Source organism: Pelophylax lessonae (genome assembly GCF_965119305.1).
Source record: "Pelophylax lessonae genome assembly, chromosome: 5".
Lineage (NCBI taxonomy): Eukaryota > Metazoa > Chordata > Amphibia > Anura > Ranidae > Pelophylax > Pelophylax lessonae.
Window position 1 is genome coordinate 100538758 of NC_138772.1, and position 17333 is coordinate 100556090.

Genomic DNA, 17333 nt, shown 5'->3' on the forward strand with positions numbered 1-17333 from the left:
CAACTCTATGGAGCGTACGGCTTATTGTCGTCCTATGTACAGATACTCCAGTCTCTGCTGTGGAACTCTCCAGCTCCTCCAGGGTTACCTTAAGTCTCTGTGCTGCCTCTCTGATGCCCTCCTTGCCCGGTCCATCAGTTTTGGTGGGCGGGCATCTCTTGGCACTTTTGCTTTTGTGCCATGTTCTTTCCATTTGGTTATGATAGATTTGATGGTGCTCCTAGGGATCATCAAAGATTTGGATATGTTTTTTTTTATAACCTAACCCTGACTTGTACTTCTCAACAACATTGTCCCTTACTTGTTTGGAGAGTTCCTTGGTCTTCATGGCAGTGTTTGGTTAGTGGTTCCTCTTGCTTAGGTGTTGCAGCCTCTGGGGCCTTTCAAAAAAGGTGTGTATATGTATTGACAGATCATGTGGCACTTAAGCCCCGTACACACGCACAGATTGTTGGCCAACCGATCGGCCGTCTTTTGTCCAGTGTTTGTTGGTTGAAATGTGCTCTAGACTGCACTGGACTTTTGTTGGCCAACAAAAACCAACTTCAGAAGTGATGTCATGTGATGGTTGACTTTCCCTGTGTTTTTTCTTCTCTGAGCATGCCCAGTCTTGCTCATCTGATTTTTGTCTGCCGAAATCTGTACTGACTGAGGAACAATCGGCCGTTCTTTGTTGGCCAACAAAAATTTTATAGCATGCACACCAGATTTTTTTCGGCTGAAAATTCGCAGTTGGTTGTCGGAAGCATCATACTAACAAGCCTGCAATCGGCAGATCGGACGTTGGCCGACAACTTACAGCCAACAATCTGTGCGTGTGTATGGGGCTTTAGATTGCACACAGGTGGACATCGTTTCACTTGTGTGACTTCTGAAGGTAATTGGTTGCACCAGAGCTTTTTTATGGGCTTCATAACAAATGGGGTGAATACATACGCACATGCCAATTTTCTGTTTTCTATTTTTAAAAAATAGTTTTATGTATATATTTTTCTCATTTCACTTCACCAACTTAGACTATTGTGTTCTGATCCATCACATAAAATTCAGATTAACAAAACATTGAACTTAGGGCTGTAATGTAACAAATTAGCTAAAAAGTCAAGGGGGTTGAATACTTTTTCAAGGCACTGTACTCGTAGACATTTAGCCAAATTTAGGAGCTGCCGCGGTTAGGTGAGCTTCACCCTCTCTCTCCTGAATGTGGCAGAATCGCTTTCAGGATAGATAGGTTTTGACCATTGGCTGCAGGAAAACTCAAATTGCACGATTTTGCCACATTTTGCTCACGTTTTCCTGCGGCCGTGGTAAATGGAGGCCTGGGTGAACTTGAAGCCTAATAGAGATAACCTAACTACATGAAGAAATGTTCCCGGATTGTGTCAGATTTTCTGCATATTAGAAAATAGCTCCTTGTTAGTCCACAGTACAATGGATCATTCCTAGTTAGTGCATAAATAGATTGCCCCAATCTGACTCGAGGAGTACTAATAGAAAGCAAATGGATGACCACACACCACTGTCAGTAAAAAGCCAACTTCTTTTTTTTTTTTTATTGTACAAATTTAGAGAACATCACAGCGATGGAAGTAAAGAAAGGACACACTAACACGTTTCACACACGAAAACGAAGCGTCTTTGTGGTTGAAAGGTATCAGTCAGTCCTTTTCTCTCATATCACTGTGATGCTGTTTTAATTTGTACAATAAAGAAGAAGTTGGCTTTTTACTGACAGCGCTGTGCGGTCATCCATTTACTTCTATGAGTAGCTCTTTGTTCGTGGTGTTGGTACTGTCCTGGTCATCTTTAGCGGGGACTTGGAAGCAAATAGATGTTTTAAGACTCTGTCCTTGAAATACAACCTTCTTTCTTTGTACCAATTTGAAGGGCTAATGTGCAATTTTCATTGACTAGCATTTGATCTAAACAGAATAGTGGTTTTAGCCAGTGTTTCTAAGAACAATGTTTTTTTTTTCCTTTTTCTTCCACAGACAGTCAAGCACATGTGGCCTTACATCTGCCAGTTCATAGACAAGCTGTTCAGAGAGACCATAGAGCCAGCAGTGAGGGGTGCAAATGCCCATTTGAGTACCTTTAGCTTTACTAAAATTGATATGGGCTCTCAGGTAAGTGTCCTCTATAAATGGATATGAATAATTGCTACTTCTAATACTGTATATGGGACCTAGGACTTTGTACAGCTTAAAGCGGAGTTCCGGCCTCGGAAACGTTTTTAGATAAAAATACCCCCTGGACAGTCAGGGCTAGTGCCTTTCATTATGGATAGCCTCTGAACTGTCCCAGGTTGCGCTTACCTTTTTTAGAAGAAATACTTACCTTGAAAATGTCTTGTCCAGCGCTGCCATCTCAGGTGTGGGCAGCTGAAGCCAGGGCGTCCTCTTCAGTGTCCTCTTCCGTTTCCTCTTCGGTCATCCCTGCACAGCTTCTGGGCATGCCCAGAAGCTGTTTAGCAGGGAATGACCCACCTGCACTGGAACTGACGAGCGGGGCCGGTGCAGGCGCATTGATTCCTGGGAACAATGACGTTCGGCTCCCAGGAGTCAATGCAAGCAGGAAGAGACGGCGCGGGCCACGGCTGCAGAGGGAGGAAGTGGAAGAAAGGTAAGTCTATTTTCTTCAATAAAAAGGTAAGTAAACAAAAAAAAAAATTGGGACTATCCATTTCTTTTTCAGGTGATTGTCAGCAAGCGGATGACCCAAAGTGTTTTTTGAGGCTGAAACTCCGCTTTTAAACTTTTTTTTTTTTGGTGGGGGAGGGGGCTAGACAAGTAAACAGCTTATCTGTTTCTTATTAAATCACTAATACAAAGATTTTAGTACAGTAAACCCCCCTCCATTGCGGGGGGTTACGTTCCGGACCCAGCCGCGAAAAGTGAAAATCCCTATTAAAATGCATTGTAGGCATGTTTTTTTTACTGTCACTGTACGTGTAAAAGCATTTTAAGGTCTTTAAACACACTTTTAAAACAATAGAAACTCATTTAAACACATAAAAGATACTAAGAGACAGAGCAAGAGCTATGAAAAACACAAAAATATTTCATTTTTAATGATTTATATAGTAAAATAACATTACAAAAACAAACGCAATATACCGGGACCGCAAAAACTGAACCGCGATGGAGCGGGGGTTTACTATATTGCTATTTAAAGGGCTTCCAGGCAGTTCCCTTCTGTAACTGAAGGTATGCAGTGTTCACTGGTGCAATTATGATGCTTAGGGTTGCACAATCATTGCATTCATTACATTGTATACCTTAGTATTATGACCTAGTCTCCTTTATCATTAGCTTGGGGCACAAAAACTGCCATTTAAATATTTTCCCCCATTCAGTATACTGTATATATTTTATTTTATTGGAACTTTTTAGCATCTTCCGTCACATGAATCTAAATGTGAAACCTTTAATTTGTCTGTTGTGTAACTTTGTTGGCATGTTAAACTGGCCATGCATACATTATACAGCCTGCAGGCTGAAAAAAAAAAAAATCTAACCGATTCTTCCATCCATGCTAAACAGTGTTCTTGAATGAACCTCCCACTGCACCTATTGTACTCTGTTAACATAATTATTATTAATTAATTATAATTATTATTACCTTATATACAAAACTGTGGCATTATCACTGTGCTGCATATTGCTTTTGCAGATGTAGCACCCTCCTAGCTAGGTGCTAGGTTCAAAGCATTTTATGCTCCTTCTGCTTATCAGGGGAGCCTGATCTATTAGGTTGCCTGTTGCATGTTTCCAGGTGTGATTCACTGGGTCTGAGGTAGTGTCCCCACTGTATCCAATGGTGGAGCCTGTTGGACAGTGGAGTAAACCTGGCCAGTGACACATTGGCTTTTGTGAGAGTCCCAGTGGGAGGGCACTCTGGCAGTGCATCCTGGGATTGCTCATAAAGGCCGGGGGGACATGTGACAGGGGGTCTTTGGCAGGAAGCAGAGTCCCAGGAGAAGGTTGACGGCTGTCTCCTCCTGTTGCACTAGGAAGGTGGTCATAAGCGGTCGGCCTAGTGAACTAATTGGGTAACTGAGCTGCAGAAGATCCTGTAAAGCTGGGAAAAACAGTGTCCATGAGTACCAGGGGACTTGGCAAAGGGTCTGCCCAGGAAAGGGGACCTCTCCAGTGAAGTCAGAGGATAAAGGGTCAGCTCACACAGTGTGTCAGAGTAAAGGGGGTGCTGTGTAGAACCCTGAAGAGTAAGGACAAAGGGGTGCCAAGTAGGACCCTGAAGAGTGATTCACAGTACAGTCCAGTTTGCTTAATTCTTCTTCACTATAGTGGCAAGGTGAAGCAGCGGCCTTGCCACATCAAGCTAATCAGCAGTCCCAGCAATTGTGCATAGTTATTCAGTTGGAGTATCCCACTCATCCCTTCTCCCATCCCAGTTCTCAAATAAAACAACAAAAAATCAAAACCCCTAGACTGTTTTTTGACTGAGCCAAGCACTTAGAGTCCATTCACAATCCTGCGACTTGTCAGGTGACTTGTCAGCCTGACAAGTCGCGATCCTCCCGCTCCCACTGTGTAGTACAGGAGCTGTTCTAATAGGAGCGACACAAGTCGCTCTGACTTAGAAAAAGGGTCCTGTACTACTTTGGGGCGACCTGGAGGCGACTTGCATTGACTTCCATTATGTGAAGTCCGTGCAAGTTGCACCGAAGTCGCGCTGCACGCGTCTTCACAGGTCGCCCCCGAAGTCGGAGCGACCTAATGTGAATGGGGGCTTAGAATATGCGATATTGTCAAGTTGTTGCTATGGGTAACCCAGGGGAATGCGTAACCAGCAGCTCCCACAGGAGAAGTGCTACACATAGAACAAATTGGGGGGGGGGGGGGCAGCAATGGGTGTTTCCACTGCAGGCTGCCTGTAGTGAAACTCATGAACAGAGATAAATGCAGGAGTTGTTTTCATGCTTGATTACTGCACAGCTCTAGAAGGAATATATAAAGGACAACAAGATTTAGGTTGGAATACACGTTGTTCTTGTTTTTAGACAATTTTGTTTTGTTTAGCCTCTATTTTAATTTTGAAGGAGTATTCCTGACCATGGTGATTATACCCTGTGTACCCCATTAGAGCACTTTACAGTTAAGTTACACTTTTTACCACTGTACACCTCTCCCTGCACAATCTAAAAAGCCAAATTATTTGGAAAAGTATGCAGGTTATGTGCCTTCAGTCTTCTCTGGCTGTTTGCCTATTTTGGGTCAAAAACTGACATTAAAGAGTAACTCGAGAAAAAAACATTGCCCTCCAGGTGATCTATGTACTTTGGAAGGATTTTAACAAACTGTTGCAGATTCCCAACTTTTGTTATTCTGAAGAAATAGCTGTTTGTCTGTGTCCATGTACAGAGTGAATCTAATGGGAGTGGTTTTAGAATTCTTAATCAGCTGCTGCACCTGCAGGACTCTGAGAAAAGCTGCAGGGTCTGCATCCCTTTAGACTTGATTTCCCTTTGAGAGTATCTCTGCCAAAATGACCTTTTGGTTGCAGGGGATGCTCAGAATCTGATTTGTTTTTTGTGTAGAATATCAGTGAGCCAATCACACAAGTCAGAAATGACATATCTGGGGGGTCGTTCTCTACACCATCTGTGTAGAGAACGCCTCCAGGTTTCCATACTGTATTGTATTTTACAGAAAATTACAGTGCTGCAGATTAAAAAGGAAAGGTCATTTCTAAAAACATTCAATTACAACACGACTTGTACAAGGGACATTCAAGTCAAACTGGAACTTTTAATTTTACAGGTATTATAAGGGAAGCTAGGGTGGTGGTGCTACATGCCTAGTAATGCCTTGTTTCTACTGAGCGGATCAGTTCGGTACGGTAACCTATTTTGAGTGTTTCCATTATGAAAGTGGCCCATACAATCGAACCAAAACTGCACCATTCCTGGTCTTCCTTCAGATGTAGGGCCATAGGAAATGGTACGGTACTTTTAGGGCGGAGCCACTGGCGTCACACGATACATGTCACTGATTGGTGGACAGGAAACCGTCAATGCTCACGTCAAACGAAAGCACAAAACAAACACCACATTTGGTGTGAACCCCGCATGGCCCCTGTCGGTCCGACTTGCAGTGGAAACGCTCACCTGAATAAGCCGGACCATTCTAACCCTTCCAAACTGTACTGACCCGAACCATTCCGCTCAGTGGAAATGATGCATAAGTGTCAAGTGCGTCCTATTACTTATAGGTTGCGCACATGTTGGGGGCCAGTCCTAATTCCATTAAAATGGCAGACAACAGTGTTTGTGCGTGAAAGGAGTATCGTGTGGTGATGAAGTTTCTTGTGAACGAAGGTGTAAAACCGGCTGATATCTACGGAAGACTTCCAGCACAGTACAGTGATAAGACGCTTGGCCGCAGTAAGACATTTGGTGTAAACGTTTCAAAGATGGCCATAAGTCCGTCGGTGATGATCCCGGCTGTGGTGGTTTCCATCCCACAGCAGACATTCCTGTGAACATTCAGTGCGTGGCATGCCTGATCCTGGATAATCGACAGATAACCTGTTGTAAAATTGCACAAGAGACCAATCTTTCTGTGGGAATGGTGAACACCCTCAACGGAATATTTACTGTCATGTTCTGAGGGATGTGCATACGTGGCTGCGGAAAAAAACTGCCTGGTTTGATCACAAAGGGCATCCTATTTATCCAGGACAACGCACAAGCTCATACTGCTTACCACACTACATGCACATTACAGCAACTCGGCTGGGAGGTATTGCCACATTCTTCTTAAAGCCAGAACCTCGCGCCGAGTGAATTCCACCTGTTTGGACCCCTAAAAGAGTTCTTCCGAGGTCAGCATTTTAGCATGGATGACGAAGTGAAGCAGGCTGCCCTAGATTGGTTCAGGTGTGCTGACAAATCTTTCTGTGCCAAAGCTTTCTAGGCATTGGGTAAATGCTGGGATAAATGTGTGAATGTAGCAGTGGAGTATGTCAAAAAATAAATGCAGTTTCCACACCTTGAAATTGGTTGTTTTATTATTTAAACTCAAAAGTCCCAGTTTGACTTGAACACCCCTCGTATATGCTAGATTTATTATTGTATTTGCAAATTTTTTCCCCCACAAAAGTGTAGTTACCTTTTTGAAGTGTTCTTTTCAGAGAATGGTTTACCTGTGCTTAGCACTTTATTGGCCCATATACAGTTGTGCTCAAAAGTTTACATATACCAACTACACTATACTGACGTTAATGGGCCCTGTTAAATTCTTAATTAATGTGCAATTGTAACCGATCCAAAAAATCTGAAGGTTTAGAGTTTGAGATTCTGACTATGCAAGGCGCAAGGCCTCACCTAGGTATAACCCATGGCCCCTAACCAACCTAAGGTAATTAATATAGAGGGCTAAATAAAGTGTAGCCCTAGATGCGTCACTACCTCTGTCCCCTTGACATTTGAATCTTATAATCCCCCAGTATCCTTAAGTGGAGATACTTTGAGTACCCTCTGGAGCCAACTTAAAACACGAGGGTGTAGGACACCAGGCTAGGTTTCACCCACTACACTATGCTGAGGGGATTCTTTCCTACAGCATGGGCAGTGGGTCTATATCTATGGGCCATTCTGGGTGAATAATTCATTAAAAAACCTAAAAATCTAAAAACCAAAATGTGAAGGCTCATCGAGGTGTAGCCCGTAGCCCTAGGCAATGAATACAGAGGGTTAAATAAATTGTATCTCTAGATGTGCCACAATCTCTGCTTTCCGGATGCATTTGTTATACTACGGATGGGTTGTACTATTTATTATGCCCATTAATAAACCATTGCCATTATGTTCTCTGTCAAAGTAAATAGAATATAATTATGATTCTTTTAGATTCAGAAGCATGCTGTCAGTTCTAAATAATTTATTATTATATACCTGGAACTATGTGGATTGGAATTATCAACATAACAGGCAATACCCTGTTAGTACCACTAGATGGCCTCGGACATGATCTCGACTGGTGTCTGCAATTTCTTTGCCCAATCAATCTAAGAGTCTGGCTATTTAAACATCGACCAACCAACGTCATGACGTCCTGAGGAAGCGTGCGTCAGCACGCGAAACGCGTTGACGTCACGAGCCAGCGCTCCACCCGCCCGGCTTTGCCCTATGATGCTGTGTGGACCCAGCCGAACACCATAGCTGGAGAAGCTACGCCGCGGCGGAGGAGGTCACTTCCGGGTTCCGGAACTGAGTGGTGTGCAGCCACTAGGCGGGGGAATTGAACTGACTCCATGCAATAGGAGTCTATCACACACCTGCAGCTTACGACACTACGGGGAGCACTTCAATCCCAGTGATCCGCCTTGGGAGCGGCAGCTGAGAGGTAAGAACGAACTGTCTGAGGCACCGAGGAGGAACTTTTGGTAAGAACATTCACTTACCACTAAGCAGGACAGTTTCTGGTCACCACCCTAGGGTGAAACACTTCCCAGTTGTCCATTTATCCCCTATATGGAAAGCCTATTGCCACGGTCCATCCGGTCAGCCTGGATCCACGGTCCCCGTATACTAAAACCATCGTCTGCCTAGTCTGCATGTGTTTCTTCTCCCAGTCACCCACTGTTTGACCCGAGAGTAGGATACCCTCCACGGCAAGTGGACTTACTTCCCAGCAATTTGTATTCCACATATCTTACACTCTGAACTTGAGGTGTTCTAACTGATGCATAAGTGAACAGTGCAACTTGACCTAATTACCATGTGCTTCACGGACAGGTTACTAAGTATACACATTAACCTTGAATGCTACTTGTCTTACCTTTTATGATCTGTGACGCTGTACAAATAGTTATACACCGTTCAAGACATCTGTAAGGAACTGTCCACACAGCATCCCTGCCATCAAGCCTATAGCTTCAGACTCTAGGAATGTCTCTTGGAAGTTATTGATACCTGGTTCTTTTATGTATGGCATGTCACGGCATTTGGCTTCCTGAGTAGCCAGGAGTGATATCAAGTCCATTCGGTGACAGATCACTCCCTACCCGTGTAAACCGTGCCATTGGGACAACTAGGTGGGTGGAGTGCGGGCGTGTGTAGTGCTGTCTATCACCATCCTGACACCCACCAGGGTCTTCAGGGTCATCCAACCACTCCAAACGAGCAGTACGCATCTAGTGTATTTTTACTATTTTTTTGTATTTTTTCTATAGCTTTCATCACCACAATAAAGTTTATGTGCACCATTAACCTTGTGAGCCCATTGTTTTGCAACCTTTCCGAGATGGTCTTTTCCATCTCCCACCTTGTTTTTTGATTTCATATACAGTTGTGCTCAAAAGTTTACATACCCTGGCAGAATTTGATTTCTTGGTTATTTTTCAGAGAATTCTTCTTGAATCTTTCACTCATAGTTAGTGTTTGGCTGAAGCCGTTTATTATCAATCAACTGTGTTTACTATTTTTAAATTATAATGACAACAGAAACTACCCACATGTCCCTGATCAAAAGTTTGCATACCCCAGTTCTTAATACCGTGTATTGCCCCCTTTAACATCAATGACAGCTTGAAGCCTTTTGTGGTATTTGTGGATGAGGCTCTTTATCTTCTCAGATAGTAAAGCTGCCCATTCTTCCTGGCAAAAAGCCTCCAGTTCATGTAAATTCTTGGGCTGTCTTCCATGAACTGACGTTTTGAGATCTCCCCAGATTGGCTCAATGATAAAAAAAAGAGAAAAAAGAAAAAGATGGTGTTTTCAAGGCCTTGAAGGGGATATTCACAATGTAACACGCAATTGATTTTATAAAATCCATATTTATTAGATCATAAAATAAAAAAGCATGTACGTGTTCATGCCATAAGAAAGACCTAACAATTGAAAAACGTAACACAGAAAAATTAAACATAAATACAATTGCCCCTATGAGGGAGCATTGATCATAAAACCAGGACAGTGGGTCTCAATTGGAAATGGTAGGAAGTGGTCCCTGCACAGCTGACACGTTTCGCATAGTCGTGCTTCCTCAGGGTTTAAGAGACCAAAACCAGCCAATATTCCCACTATAAGAAATAGCAGGCGGAAAACTGTTGTCTATGCAGGCGCCGGACATGGGCCACAATAACTAATTCAGATGAGATATGCTATATGCGGAGATGTAAGTATATTCATTATGATGTAGTTTCTTATTACGATAGTCCGATAGTAATTAATGTATATCCACCTCCACATCGATGATATTATATGCCAACCTTAATAAGGATATATATACCGCCCCAGGCAGATGGACGCATAGAGCACACATGTACAGGGAAGGTTTTGTCTATCTTTCCCCTCCGCTGTGTCTCTTTCCTGTTGCTGGCTGAGATAGTTTCTCCCTGTGGTGACCACATACAGATATACCTGCCTGGGGCGGTATATATATCCTTATTAAGGTTGGCATATAATATCATTGATGTGGAGGTGGATTTACATGAATTACTATTGGACTATCGTAATAAGAAACTACATCATCATAAGCTTAAGTGCACAAGTGTTCCGATCATATGTAAACAAAGAATATACTTACATCTCCGAATATAGCCTATCTCATCTGAATTAGTTATTGTGGCCCATGTCCGGCGCCTGCTTAGACAACAGTTTTCCGCCTGCTATTTCTTCTAGTGGGAATATTGGCTGGTTTTGGTTTCTTGTGCCCTGAGGAAGCACCACTATGCAAAATGCGTCGGCTGTGCAGGGACCACTTCCTACCATTTCCAATTGAGACCCACTGTCCTGGTTTTATGATCAATGCTCCCTCATAGGGGCAATTGTATTTGTTTAATTTTTCTATGTTACGTTTTTCAATTGTTATGTCAATCTTATGGCATGAACATGTACATGCTTTTTTATTTTATGATCTAATAAATATGGATTTTATATAATCAATTGTGTGTTACATTGTGACCATCCCCTTTAAGGCCCTGAAAACCATCTTTTTCTTTTTTCTCTTTTTTGCATATGACAATAGGGGTGTGGCCCATTTTCACAGTATATTTTTTTGTAATGGCTCAATGATATTGAGGTCAGGAAACTGAAATAACCACTCCAGAACCTTCACTTTATTCTGCTGTAGCCAATGACCGGTCAACTTGGCCTTGTGTTTAGGATCATTGTCATGTTGGAATGTCCAGGTACGTCTCATGCACAGCTTCCGAGCTGATGAATGCAAATTTTCTTTCAGTATTTTTTGATAACATACCGCATTCATCTTACCATCAATTCTGACCAAATTTCCTGTGCCTTTTTAAAACTCGCACATCCCCAAAACATCAGCGATCCACCTCCACAGTAGGAATGGTGTACCTTTCATCATAGGCCTTGTTGACTCCTCTCCAAATGTAGTGTTTATGGTTGTGGCCAAAAAAGCTCAATTTTGGTCTCATCACTCCAAATGACTTTGTGCCAGAAGGTTTGAGGCTTGTCTCTGCTGTTTGGCGTATTGTAAGCGGGATACTTTGTGGCATTTGTGTAGTAATGGCTTTCTTCTGGGGACTCGACCATGCGGCCCATCTTTCTTCAAGTGCCCTCTTATTGTGAATTTTGAAACAGCAACACCACATGTTTTCAGAGAGTCCTGTATTTCACCTGAAGTTATTTGTGGGCCCCGAACCATTTTCCTGGCAGTTGTGGCTGAAATTTAAGTTGGTCTACCTGACCGTGGTTTGGTTTCAACAGAATCCCTCATTTTCCACTTCTTGATTAGAGTTCGAACACTGCTGATTGGCATTCTCAATTCCTTGGATATCTTTTTATATCCCTTTTTCTGGTTTTATACAGTTCAAATACCTTTCCCCGCAGATCCTTTGACGATTCTTTTGCTTTCCCCATGACTCAGAATCCAGAAACGTCCGTACGGCACTGGATAAAAAATGCAAGGTTCTGTCAGGAGTCCAGAAACTCATTGACCTTTTATACACATACACTAATTACAAGCAAACCGATCACAGGTGGGGATGGCTTCAGCCAAACACTAACCATGAGCGAAAGAAACTTTTTTGTGTTATTATTCATATAATCAGAAAAATCATAAATTCTGCCAGGGTATGTAAACTTATGAGCACAACTGTACAGGTCTCCCTCTACAGCGGTTACTAGAAAGACACGGAACTCCCCATGTACACCTCTAGTTGTTGTTCAGGTAGACTCCCTTGTACTTTATGGTCCCTGCAGTAACACAGAAAATCTCTCCCCCCCCCCCCCCCCATTATATTTGGGTAATGTGTTAAAGTGTGACCACCTAACGTGTTCTCATATGTTGAAGAATCTCTATCTACCTCTCTTTCTGTAGCAGAGCTCTTATATATTTGGTGCAGAGGTTACCTAGCAATGGAAAGATGCAAAGATGTGCAATTTTGGTCTGCTGAATGGCATTACAGCACTGACCTATGTGGGCTAAATGTCTCTATACTCCATTAAATGTGGTGGAATAGACCGTCCTCAATGCATTGATTCATGTCAGTCTCTCTCTCTCTCTCTCTCTCTCTCTCTCTCTCTCTCTCTCTCTCTCTCTCTCATGTGTTTCTCTATCCTTCTAAAATAACTGCAACAAAATTTGATAAATCACTATAAAACATGGATTAAACGTATATTCTAGCCATTTATGAGTTATGTGAAATATTTAATCTTCTAAATATTATTCTTTCTATTTCCTATCCACCAGCCATTAAGAGTGAATGGGGTTAAAGTGTATACAGAAAATGTGGACAAGAGACAGATCATCTTGGATCTTAAGATAAGGTAAACATTCCTAAAAACTGAATATTTCTCTCATTTGTCTAAATAAAGATCTTCGTGCATCAGGCATTTTGAAATGGATTTTCTTAGTTGTGGTGTTTTGATTGTGGAGCTGTAGAAGTCAGAACTGAAATGATGGCTAGCCATTAAAGCAGGGGTGTAAAACTCAGTTTAATCGCGGGCCGCATCAGCATTATGATTGCCTTTTAAAATGGCCGGTTGTATCTGTAAGTAGGGATGTAACGATATCAAAATCTCACGGTACGATACAATTTCGATATTGACCTCACGGTACGATATTTATTGCGATATTGTGGAAAAGCTCATGGTATTGTTAAATAGCTCATGATAGTGTTTATGATGATAATAGCGAAAAAATACCGACATTTATTCTGCTTTTGCCAGTCAACAGGCAATTTATTGTTGTATTTATGGATCCATGACAACATAAAACACTGATCACATAGTGCTTTTAAAGTGCAAGTTGTAGTCAGGAACATCAATATTCTGTATAGTAATATTTGGTTGCATAACTGATTCTTCTGTGCAATGTTCAAGTTAAGAAGCAGCTAGAACAATTGTAAACAAACAATAGGCAATTCCCTTTAAGTGCAAACAAAGATCAAGTTAAGTCAGGTTTAAATGTGCAAGGCAAATAAAGGCAGCCTTTTAAAACTGGTATTTAGGAACATAACTTAAACTTAAATAAAATAGTCAGTCAAAAAGCCTTTAAAAAAAACACTGACCTATCATTTAGCTTATGTTCACGTTTTTCATCAGAAAGATCAAAATATCTACATTGCAAGAAAAAAAAAAAAAAAACAGTAAAAAAAAATCCTAAAACTCTGGTCTATGTAGTTAACAATGATTTGTTCCGCGGGACTGTGTTTATTCCTCTTGCTTTTTGACGGACACCTGTCCTTTTTAATATTGTAACCCAACCACGACGATATCGAGACGACCACGACGATACGATATCGCGATATCTTCGATATCGTTACATCCCTATCTGTAAGACTAGATGTCCAGAGCATCCCCTACCCTTACATAAGATGTCAAGAGCCTCTCCCCCATCAGAAGTTGAGTCCCCCATCCTCCCTTATATCACCCCTTATCCTGAGCTGCTGCTGGGAAGAGGCTGTAGGCATTGCTGGAAAGCAAAAAGTACAGGGTCTAGAGGAGGAGCTCTCCTGCAGCTGCAGGAGCGGTGCGAGGGCCTCATGAAATGGCCTGGAGGGCCGGATTCGGCCCGCGGGCCTTGTGTTTGACACATGGGCATTAAAGGATAAGTTCACCTTTGGAACATGTTGTATGTTCCACCCATTTTTAGGATGAAGCATGAAACATGTTCTAGCATCTGCAGCTCTCCCCGCATCCGCTGTCACAATTTGAAAACAGCATGGATGTGCAGGGCTCTGCCTACAGGGCTTTGTCATTCATTCACAGTTTTGCTGTGAATGAATGCCTGCAAGAACCATCAGCCACTGCGGCTGATGGCTTGTACAGTAGTTCTCAATGAGTTGTGAGGGTGCTGGTGACTGAGCACTCTGGTAGTCCATTGAGCCGTGAGGTACAAGCAGTCAGTTAAGGTGAGAATCAGCAGGAGCCTGACACTGCACCTGCCATCTTAGAAAATAAATGCAAATTCTTTAACCTGCAAAAAATTATGTGCATTTATTTCTTTTTTTTAAAAAAGGGGAACTTATCTTTTAAAAATCTCTATACAGTACACAAGTGTCTAGCCCAGATGCTAATAGTCTTTTAATTACCCCTTTTCCTTTAGTGGCAGCTTTTATGAAAAGTGCTGTCTGCGTTAATGTGATAATGGAAGAAACTTTCATACAGGAATATTTATTTGTTTCTGAATGCATTAAAACATGTCACTTGATCATCTTATAATTAGATAAAACTTTGTAACAATTTGCTTCTGTTGAATGAAATATAAGAGCTTGTCAGCTTTACGTGCCGGTTCACATTTCTGCGATGCGGGAACGCTGCGAATATACAGCGTGTTCCTGCATCGCATCCACACCCCTGGCAGTTCACACTGCCATATGTGCTGTGCTGGGGGTGTCAATTAAAAGTTAACGACACCCCCAAAACAGATCGCATATCGCAGTGCGATCTGAGAGTTTGCACAGAATCTAATAGCACTAGTGTGAACCACCATGAGATCCGATTCTGCTGCGGGCCACAAAAAGGGTCCTGTGCGAGTTAGGTGCGATTGCGGTGCAAATTCAGCCATACAAACTGTATGATGCACTTATCACTGCAGTGCGTGAGACTTTAAAAATGGAGCATGCAGCTGATGTAGCCACAGATGTGGCTGTGTCATTTGGTATGCATAAGTCACTCTAATGTACTCTAAAGATGTTTGCTCCAAAGATGTGCCTTATTTTGGCAGGTTTTCCTGTAAGGAATGGGAACAACCAAAATGAACCGTTGTGGTTCCCAAACGTTTTGCTGCACCGTACCCTTTTGAGGAGTCACTTTTAAAAGAATGAACTAGTTAACTAGTGGTGGATTCTCTTGTTTTCAGGTTGAATAAAGCAACCATGATCCCAGTAGAGCACAGGTGTCAAACACAAGGCCCGCGGCCCGAATGCGCCCCCCCCCAGGCCATTTCATGTGGCCCTCGCACCTCTCCTGCAGATGCGGCACCTCCCTTGTCTCTGCCCCCACCTTGTCTCAGTAGTCGGCAGCAGAGAGGACAGAACTCCTTTGCCAGATCCTGCACTCCTCTGTGCAGCCGCAGAAAGGCTCTTCTTTGCCCAACCACCCCCCCCTCTCAGCAGTCTGCAGCAGAGAGGAGTGGAGAACTCCTCCTACAGATTCTGCACCTCTCTGTGCAGCCGCAACACCACCATGTCTCTGCCTCCCCTGGTCTCAGCACTCAGCAGACTCTGGAAGCTGACTCCAGCTCTCCTATGGTTCTCCTCCAGACCCTGCACTTCTTCCCAGATCAACCCTCATCATCTTCCTGGCAGCAGCACAAGGTAAGGGGGTGCATTGTGATGTAAGGAAGGGAGGGTGACTCTTGAATTCTGATGGTGGGGGGCTCTTGACATCTCATGTAAGGGGCTGTAGGGTGCTCTGGACATCCTAATCTTACAGATACAACTGGCCCTTTGAGGGCAACCATAAAGCTGATGCTGCCCGTGATGAAATTGAGTTTGACACCCCTGCAGTAGAGGAATCCCTGTCCTTTAAGGACCTGGCTGACAGGAAAGCGGAGGCTGTGGCATGCAGCATGTTTACTATGGCTGACTCGGCATTGCGGCCAGGCTTTGCCTCAGCCCTGGTGTCTAAGATCCTAACTGAATTGGCCAAGCTTTTGTGCCAGGGCCTGGGGGGTGAGCAAGTCCCTGTTGCTTATGTTGATTTAGCAAGCCAGTTGGTCCATGGGCTGCAGTTTTTTTGTGATGCAGCTTTGGATACGGCTCCTGTGCTGTCTAAACTTTGTTTCAGCGGTGGTGATTAGGCACGTACTGTGGCCTAAGAATTGGTCTGCAGACCAAGCCTCCAAGAAATCTCTCATTAATCTGCACTTTTAAGGCGATTGCCTGTTTGGGGCTACCCTGGATGACATCCCTGGAATGCCTTCCTGCCACAATCCAGAAAAGGGAAGGAGCCTTGTTGCAGACGGGGGCCCTCTTTAGCCCATAGAAAATGATTTTGTGCTTCTGGACTAAGAATAGGGGAAATAGAGCTTTCAAATCTTCCCCGGGAGATTCCAAGCAATGTGGGTCTGGTAAGCCTAGAGCTAGCTTCTCCGGACCCCGCAGACCAGACCCCTTCAGCTTTATGGTCTGGGGGCGGGGGGACACCTTTGCTGGTTTCCAGGCCCCATGGACGACTTTTGTAAGCGTCAAGGAGATTCGCAAAAGGTTTCTTTTGGGGGTACTCAGAAAGCAGGGCAAAGTTTTGTTCTTTTCAGGTTTTTTAGGTCCTGAGTCTCCTTGTGTGGATTTATTTCCTGCAAAGGTTCAGGTAATGTCCGAACTACCTAAGGTCCCCCCTATCCCTGTCCAGTTAATTGAAATACCTAGGTCTGATTTTAATTCTGACCAGGGTGGTCCTTCCTCTGGACAAATTTCAGGAACCACAGGCTGTGATTTACCTGCTGCTGTCACACAGATATTTCCCTCTCCCAATTTGTATACAGGTTCTGAGTCTGGGGGTATCCACCTTCAAGACAGTTCTGTTTGCACAATCCTACATGCAGGTTCGGCTCGACAGGAGGATACCAAAGTTTGTGGCAAGATCATGAGTTCCTCTGGCAGACGCCAAGGGCCACGGTAAGGCCAGTATCATCCTTGGCTCTGGTTAATCCACAGTTCCTGTGAGGAATCAAAAGTGAGGATCTTCCAATCATCCTGGTGGCCTTAAACATCCCTTGGGGGCTTCCTCGCAGAGAAGACCAGGTGTCCCAAGGGCTAATCTACCATCCTGCTTTACAGTTGCTGGTTTTAATGGCTTAGCTATTGAAAGTCAGGCACTGAGGGATAGAGGTTTGTCTGGATCAGTGATTCCTACAATGGTGAAGATGAGGAAGTAGTCTTCCAGCAAGATA

At 43.3% G+C, this 17333-nt stretch overlaps 1 protein-coding gene across 2 annotated transcripts in view; it reads left to right on the forward strand.

Moving 5' to 3' along the window:
• ESYT2 (extended synaptotagmin 2) overlaps positions 1-17333 on the forward strand; it is a 280454-nt gene that overhangs the window by 133185 nt on the left and 129936 nt on the right. For both annotated transcript variants that reach the window (XM_082257732.1, XM_082257733.1), the window contains exons 3-4: positions 1992-2126; positions 12687-12763. In XM_082257732.1, coding sequence (XP_082113858.1) covers positions 1992-2126; positions 12687-12763 — 212 coding nt within the window. The remainder of the gene's footprint in view (positions 1-1991; positions 2127-12686; positions 12764-17333) is intronic.